Source organism: Barbatula barbatula, assembly GCF_947034865.1.
Source record: "Barbatula barbatula genome assembly, chromosome: 3".
Taxonomy (NCBI): domain Eukaryota; kingdom Metazoa; phylum Chordata; class Actinopteri; order Cypriniformes; family Nemacheilidae; genus Barbatula; species Barbatula barbatula.
The window spans coordinates 30,116,876-30,125,806 of NC_136764.1; the positions used below are offsets into that span (position 1 = coordinate 30,116,876).

General features: G+C 40.1%; 1 protein-coding gene across 1 annotated transcript in view; it reads left to right on the top strand.

Annotated features, from left to right (window-relative positions):
• abcf3 (ATP-binding cassette, sub-family F (GCN20), member 3) overlaps positions 1 to 7,168 on the top strand; it is a 51,457-nt gene extending 44,289 nt beyond the window's left edge. Inside the window, exons 14-21 of the mRNA XM_079453003.1 lie at positions 664 to 740; positions 821 to 865; positions 1,542 to 1,674; positions 5,336 to 5,424; positions 5,503 to 5,594; positions 6,245 to 6,377; positions 6,480 to 6,567; positions 6,731 to 7,168. Coding sequence (XP_079309129.1) covers positions 664 to 740; positions 821 to 865; positions 1,542 to 1,674; positions 5,336 to 5,424; positions 5,503 to 5,594; positions 6,245 to 6,377; positions 6,480 to 6,567; positions 6,731 to 6,889 — 816 coding nt within the window. The 3' untranslated portion in view covers positions 6,890 to 7,168. The remainder of the gene's footprint in view (positions 1 to 663; positions 741 to 820; positions 866 to 1,541; positions 1,675 to 5,335; positions 5,425 to 5,502; positions 5,595 to 6,244; positions 6,378 to 6,479; positions 6,568 to 6,730) is intronic.
• Positions 7,169 to 8,931: the final 1,763 nt, after the last annotated feature.

The window sequence follows — 8,931 nt, forward strand, 5'->3', positions numbered from 1 at the left end:
GAGCAGAAACAGCACAGAGAACGCATACGGGTAGAGCAGAAACAGCACAGAGAACGCATACGGGTAGAGCAGAAACAGCACAGAGAACGCATACGGGTAGAGCAGAAACAGCACAGAGAACGCATACGGGTAGAGCAGAAACAGCACAGAGAACGCATACGGGTAGAGCAGCAACAGCACAGAGAACGCATACGGGTAGACCCGTCTCCTAGCAACACAGTGAGGTTTCTTTTTTATCCCAGTTTCAAACGAGCTGGACAAACGAATGAATGAATTATTTAATCAAACACCATCTTCCGCCACCTACTGGCAGTTTGAGGTTCTTTTTTAGAGTGTCATTTTATGAAATAATTTAGCCTACAACAACAAACAGTTTAGCCTACTTGCACTAAAGACAGAGTCATTATTTTGAGTTTAAATTTGACACATCATAGTGTTCTATGTTTGAGATGGGTTCATTATACAGGACAAGCATAACGAAAGTATTAGAATCCTATTTTCTTGGGCAATAAAATGGCACCAAACAATACGAGTGACACTGCACTGTGAGCTGCTTTGAAAGAGGCATCTGTAGAAATTCCTAAAATGTCAATTCTGTGTTATGAATGTTATTTCAGTGTGCAGAAATGCAGAAAAGACTGTTAACGTAAGTGTTTCTGTCAGGTTTTTATCGATCGCTTCCGGTATAACGCCAACAGAGCTACTCAGGTGCAGAGTAAACTCAAGCTGTTGGAGAAACTGTAAGTGTCACATCACTCACTGGTCTCTTTTTGGTCAAAAAACGCTAAAGCTGGATTCTCACAGTCTGTATGTGTTACAGCCCTGAACTGAAGCCCATCGAGAAGGAGTCTGAAGTCATATTGCGGTCAGATTTTAATTTACTTCAGTGTTAAGCATGAATGAGTACGCCCGTTTAAGAAAATCTGATTTTTAATAATATGTGAGCAATGGCGTTTTTCCTGTGAGTGTCCCACCTTCACTTGCACTGAAGGATCCAATAAGGCGTAACTGTTGTGTTGTGTTGTGTTTGCTGGAGAGGAAAACAAATCTACAAGTTTGCAACTTCAAATGTACTGATTCACATGTGTGGCCACACTTTACAACTACAAATTCCACTCTCACAGACGCTCAGTTGTCTTGCACCAAAAATACCCAAAATTTCTTACATCGACAACCCAAAAGAAGTGCTCTCCTATTCAAGCCAAAACACAAATATGATCATAGCTAAGTCAACTTTAGCATTTCCTCAAGGCGTAAACACAGAGGCACACAGCAATGTTTAGCCGTAGTGTTGTCGGTTAGCTGAAATTCAAACGTTTTCGCACTTAACAAGCACGTCATCGGCCTGTGGGCATATACCCCGTAGGGGTACATAGGAGTGTACTCCATTTGGCTAATTTAGCTTTTTGTACTGACCACTATACTTTTAAGATGAGTTTTTTCTAAAATATCTGACAGGGTGTACTCAGTTAAGCTGATCACAGTCTGTGTTACGTTTAAACGTTAGCTGGCTCTCGCTCACAAGTGTATTTTTCCCACAGGTTTCCGGATAACTTTGAGAAGCTATCTCCACCTATCCTGCAGCTGGATGAGGTGGAGTTCGGCTACACTGCCGACCTGAGGCTCTTCTCGCAGCTCAACGTGTCAGCTGATCTAGAGTCTCGCATCTGCATCGTATGTGTCTTTCATAGTAGATATCATGTGTACTATTGTCATCGTAGTGTTCCTTCACTTTATGCTAGTAACTTATTTTAAATTTGAGCTTTTCTTATCCATAAAGAAACATATAATGGAAGGGGGAAATTAATAATCCAGTTTACAGTCAGACATCTTGAACGTAATCTGTAACCTCAGCAGAGGTATGATACGCATCACTGCGGGTCCATTTTTATTTACGCTTATTTTCTTCAGAATTCAGTAACAATATTATCTGTTTATTGTACATCGGTAGGACCAATGTTAAATTGAATACTGAATAAACTAAAGGGGTTTTCAGGGTTTTACCTGCATGGAGAAATTGGAGGAGGCCGCCTCCATCAAATGTCATGCAGCCTCAGACTCTCACCGAAATGATGTTGGGTGTCTTCACAAGACATTCTGTGTGCATTTAGCACTGTCAGTTGTAACTGCAACATTAACGGCACTGTTTCGTAATCTGCACACTGAGGCGCTAAAAAGACTTGCAGAACAAGAGCTTGTTGTTTTTCACTGCCGTTTGTTTTGGGCTCTCACCAAATCATTGGTGTTTCAAGTCTTACGAAAACCTTTACCCTAACCTAACTCTAACCATATAAACTACCCATGATTGTTAGACTTGACAAAAAACACGCTTGCGTGATGATGTCAGAATCGAAACGCCAAGGGTTTAGTTTGTTTTGCATCAAAGTACGTTTAATTTCTTGAAATTTCTCAAATTAAAATTTCTCAAACATTTTTGCAGTTGAATCAGCGTATACTGTATAGAGCGAGTTCGCAGGTATGAACGCACATTGCGTTCAGAATGACTTGCACACGAATGACTCATTTGAACCGATTCCTTTAAACTATTGAACTTTTCAGTGACTAACGAATATAAAGCTGCTTTGGAACAATGCACATTGTGAAAAGTGCTATATGAATTGAATTGAATAAGAGATCATTGATCATTTAAAGTGGAACCACAAGAGAATGCAAGATGTGAATGAGCTTTGCTAAATTAGTAAAACTGTTTAATTTTTAAGAAAATTAAAAATTTTCGCCGCGACCAGGCCCCGGATAAGCGGAAGAAAATGAATGAATGAATGTTTAATTCATTTTGGTTTTGTGGGCTGAAAAGTTTGTTGAAAATGATAAAAAGCTTTATTTGATTAAAAAATTCAGTCTGGTTAAATAAAAGTAATGTTTTATATAACTTGATAATTTTCATATAAATTAGATTTTATTAGAGCCTTGAATATCTTGAAGTCACTTTGGTTAAGGCAATTAAAGGTACGGTAGGCCTACGTGTGTGTGTACAAGATCAGGAAGGCACCACCTCTGCCTCACCTGAGCCAGGAAATACCCTTTTTTTTAATCGAAGAACACAACAAGAGGATCAATTAGTTGTTTTGGATGAAAAAACTATTGGCTCAGATCATATTTCAGATTTACAGTTAGATTTAGATGTAGAGTATCGCTTATTGCTCCCCGAACTCTTTGTAAGTCGCTTTGGATAAAAGTGTCTGCTAAATGACTAAAGGTAAATGTAATGTAAATAAAAATAAATATATGCATAAACATTTGTAAAAGGTTTCGATTAAATTCAGTTGAAGTGAAATAGATGTAGTCGGATTTCTAGTCATACGAATATAAATGTGGTCTTCAGTTTCTATTTCACATGTTGACTATGGCTCTTTCTTGTCTTACTTTTCAAATGCGTTACCGTCCTATGAGCGAGCGGCACGTCACTACATTGGTCCAGCAGCGGCAGACGTTTCTGTGGTTTAAATCTCATGTTGAAACTCCACAGTACACAAACAGTTGCCTATAAAGCAAGTTTTAAAGTTAAAGTAAATGATACAAGAATGTGCTTTCATGTCTACTGCACTCATGGATGTAGAGAGAAGGTGAGAGAGCGCAGCTTTACACCTTATCATAGTAAAACTTATGGCAGTTAATCCACGGGTCCCATGCATACAGAAACATGTGGTGTGATCCATACGGATCACCAATAAACTACCATCAGATCTTTTCCAAAACTAATAAATGTGGCGCATAGTAATTGCCGCGTTTGAGAAGTGCAGCAGATTTGATGCTGAGGCAGTTGTATTGTATAGTTCATGACATGCTTCAACGTATCGATATGTTGAATGCGAGCGGTAAGCGGTAGAGTGAGCCATTAGTTGCAATTTCTCATTTATAATGGTTTTAATTAACTATAGTTTTATTATAATACTATAATCCTAATCGTGTTCTAATCATATTTTTGTCAGATTTATTACCTTTGTATTACAACCATGGTTAATTTTTCATTATATGTATATGAGTATATGTCCCAAAAAACGACAAAATGTATTGTCAGTGCTTTAAACTAGAAAAGCGTTTAAACACATGTGATCTGATGTCCGAGTTCAGTGATGCAATTCAGTTCAATGCAGTCATCGAAAAAAGTGCTACCATAACACAAGGGCCTTATTCTTCAATAAATAAATGGCTCAAGCCTTAGTGATGTTGAATATAGTTGTTTTTACAATGCATTGCAATGCTGATGTGAACAATTACATCAACGATGCATAAAAACAAATAATAATTAAAGTGGTGATCTGACACGATTCAACACCTTAAATTGTGTTTTTGGGGCAATACAACTTGATTTTAGTTTTAAGCTCAGTGTGCTCTGATTGGCCAGTTGACCAGTGCATCGTGATTGGCTGAATACCTTTACGACCCTCACCATAGCCACAAACTTCCAGGACGAGGCCAATTGTCAGTTCATCTTTCCTCTCACTCGCCTCATAATAGTTGCAAAAACTAATAACAGCAGTGTCAGATGAAAGTTTTAACAAAAGCTAGACCACTACCTGTTGAGAGAAAGAGAGAGGGTTAGTGTATATATATATTGTTTTAATTTGTCTGTCAAGTATTCACAGAAGAGATTTAAGGAATGTTTCGAAGGTTGTGAGAGATGTGGTTGACCGGACCGAGGTAGGAAGAATGTTCCACCAGGGCCTGGACAATGAGTTGTGCCGCATGCTTAGTGAGATAGGGTCTAACCTTTCGAATGTTTAATAAGGCATATCGACAGGATCTCGTTGTCTTTGCAATGTGATCGTTGAAGTACAGCTGTTCATCAAATATGACTCTGAGGTTCCTGGCTGTTTTGGAAGGAGTGATTGTGGTATTGCCAAGTTGGATGGTGAGTTCATGTTGCACCGTGGTGTGTGCCGGAAACACGAGGATTTCTGTCTTGGCTGGGTTCACTGGAAAAAAGCAACAGTCCAAGCACTGATCCCTGAGGGACCCCAGTGATCATGTGGTGAGCAGAGGATAGCAAGCCCCTCCATGACACCCTGAAGGATCTGCCGGAGACGCACACACACACAACCAGCTGTCAGAGCAGAAATGAAAACCTCTGCCCTCGGTAGATTTTTGTGCTGTGGGGAAACTCAGTGCTCCGTGTGTACTGTTGTTAAATGGATTAAACAAAGTGATATTTTTTTGTAATCTAGTTACTCAAGGAATTGTTCCAGCCCAAATATTATGTTTATATTGTGTTTATAAAGTTTTAGCACATTAGAACACAATAAAATGTGCATTCAGACTGAATGAAACGTTTCCAGCACCAGAGTGGTAACGATGTTTGACATTTCTTGTGTAGGTTGGTGAGAATGGAGCTGGTAAATCCACCATACTGAAGCTGCTAATGGGAGAACTGACGCCCATCGACGGTACCAGATACGCCCACAGGTAAGATTCATTGAAATGCATAGGACGTTATAAATCCAGCCTGCATTTCTGTCTGACATCTTTTGTCTGTTTACACAGAAACTTAAAGATTGGTTACTTCAGTCAACATCACGTTGATCAGCTGGACCTTAATGTCTGTTCAATCGAGCTGCTACTAAAGAGATTTCCTGGTACGCCTCAAATCCTACCCAATTGCATCATAGCATAACATTTTACCATCATAATCCTTCATTTTACCCTGCTTTGAATCTTCTGTTTCATGCTGTCATGGCAGTTGAGTATGTGGCGGTTTGCTTGTCTTACAAACATTTTATCTATAAAGTAGTCATAATCTAGCATTCATTTAGTCTGAAACATTAGTTGTGTTCCAACTATATACTATGCAATCAACCATCTTGTGTTTGAATATAAGAAGGCTAGTATCGTCCCAAATGAAATACTAAATACTAGCCGCGGTATCCCAGACGAGCACAAATGGCATCAATCACACAACACAATGCGTGTCAATGAAATCAATTTGTACATGAAACTGTTTTGCCCATCGAACAATCACCAGCAGATTTAAGATCAATCACTCCATAGGAAAACTTTGCTTGAGCAGTGTCTCAAAGCCCCGCCTCCCTTCTGTTATGCAAGCGAAACTGTGACCGTTAAGTGCTAGAAGTATCACACTTCATATTTTCAGTTGAGTGTATCTTCTGGGTACTACTGGGACAATCTTCAATTTGAACGCACTACTTACACTATTTATACTATAGAATTGCATAAGTGGGTGATTTGAGATGTACTATATATGCACATTTACTTTTGTGTGTATCAGGTCATGTGGAGGAAGAGTACCGTCACCAGCTGGGCAGATATGGCATCACAGGAGAGCTGGCCACGCGGCCGGTGGCGAGTCTGTCAGGAGGACAGAAAAGCCGTGTGGCCTTTGCACAGATGACTATGCCGTGGTAAGGTGCACTGCTCTGTGTTCATGCATCTCACATAACGCAGCACTTAATTTTCGCCATTTATCTGTCTGACCCTTACACTGGCTAAATTCTCATTGACAGCCCCAACTTCTACATTCTGGATGAACCGACAAATCATCTGGACATGGAGTCGATCGAGGCCCTTTCAAAAGCTCTTAACACGTTCAAAGTAAGAGTTGGATCTGCTTAGTTCTGCAGAGTTTCCACAGATCATGAAATGCTATTCTGTGAATAACTCATAGGGAAGTGTTTGTGCAGTTCATCGAATTGCTAGGTCTAAATCTGATGTCAGCTAGAACACTCTGATAAGACGATGTCTGTGTCTCTGTTAGGGCGGAGTGGTCCTGGTGTCCCACGATGAGCGACTGATCAGGCTGGTCTGTAAAGAGCTTTGGGTATGCGAGGGGGGACGAGTCAACCGTGTGGATGGAGGCTTTGATGAGTACAAGGACATCTTGCAGGAACAGTTTCGACGGGAGGGATACTTGTGATTGATACCTGTCATCTGTTTCATTACAGACACCAAAACTGCCATCTTACTAGAGAGCTTCTGCAGTCGCAAAGGCCAGTAGACTGTTTCGGTGTTTTTACTCGAGCCCATTTAATTTCAAACTTCCCAATTCACGTACCTCGCATACTCTTGTGCAAGCCAACAAATTGAAGATCAAATAAAGGCAAAGCGGACATATCTACAAACTAATCTTGTACTTTGCAACCACTTTTAAAAGATCACTCAAAATGCAAAAATAAAATAACTGTCCAACCATTTTAAGTGTTCTCCTTGTATTTGTTTCACAAACACACATGATGCTGCAAATCTTTTCTGCATAAAGACATCATCAGATTGAGCTGAATTAGTTGCTCACAACAATACATTTTACACTTAATCATTTTACAGACGCTTTTATCCAAAGCGACTTACAAGTAGTTTTTATACAGTGGCACATTACTGCAGAGCAATCAGGGGTAAGGTGTCTTGCTCAAGGGCCCTTCAGTCATGACCTGCTGGTACTGAGATTAGAACCGGCAACCTTCTGATCACAAGACCAACACTCTAACCATTAGGCCACAGCTGATTAGGCAATACAATTCGAGGACCACTCACTGTGCAGTTTCAAAAGCCAAAACGTACGACAAAACAGTTAAAGTAGTGCTTTTATCTCTTAAGAGACTGTGAATGACGTAAAATTGGCTATACTCCAAAATTACTCAACAACTAATCTATACTCATGGCCACACCATAAGAAGAGCCTCGTTTATCTCTGACCCTAATCAAACACACCTGAACCATGTAAGTAATGTCTTCACGATTGGTAGAAACATCACGGTAGAAGTGTGTTTGGTGCTTAACTCTGCAGGAAAGTGGCCATCCATTATCAAGAGACACTGCAAGCCCATAGGCAGAGGGGGCTCGGGTGGTTCCCCCCTCACTGCCACCCGTTTTTTTCATGTGATTATAGTCATCATTGTTTTAATCAATGCTTTTGACAAATTTCTGGGTTGCTGTTTCAAATTAATATGATTATTGTTGCATGACGCGTGTAGACAGAGAGAGTTCTCGCAATACACTTTTCAAAGCAACGTGAAGAATCATCGCCTCTGAATGATGCGGGGGAAGGGGTATTATATGTATTTTTTTAAATTAAAAGGATTTATCCACTCAATAGTCAACGACGGGGTCCCCAAACTACGGCCCTCGGGCCGGCCCGCCCACGGATTTGGACCGGCCCTCTGAACAATGCCTTATAGTGTGTTCACACCAAACGCGAATGAAGCGTTAAGCGCGAGTGATTTACATGTTAAGTCAATGCAAAGACGCGATGACCTAGTTGAAAAATCAGAAATTTGGCGAAAATTCGTGCCACGTTAACCAATCAGGAGCTTGCTCTAATAGGGCCGTGAGCGAGCGTCAGAAGCCCCTCCCATGACGCGAATTTGCGTCTGTAATGAAGCGAATTTCACGCGCGAACGATGCGAGTAAACTCAAAATGTGCAAGCGTCCAACTACATGGGAATAGCGCGATTTACCGCGTTTGGTGTGAACCCTCTGAGACATTTAAAAAAAAACATTTAATATAGTTCTACAGTTTCACTTATATCATGTCTATATTTGATAATAAATATTGGCTTTCAGACCCAAATTTCGCTAAGTTACTCACACAGCCTAATTATTTGTTAAATTCATAATGTACCATCGCGATAGAACTGACACGCGAACCATCGGAAAATTTCAAAGAGACGACAAAATGGCCAAGCGGTTGGGAAAGAGAAAGGTTAATTAATATGCATAAGAAAATGTTTTGAATTTGAGTAGCACTAAACTATTAACTATTAATAAACTATTCTACCATTAGGAGGCATAATAAATACATAATTAAATCTCCACAATAATTCAAGTAGTACCTCCGGTCCATGTAATTATCTGTTACAAACCGACCCGGCCCCCCATAAAGACAGGGAGAATTATGTGGCCCTTGCAGAAAAAAGTTTGGGGACCCCTGTTCTACAGTATAATAGCCATATAAACGTAGCG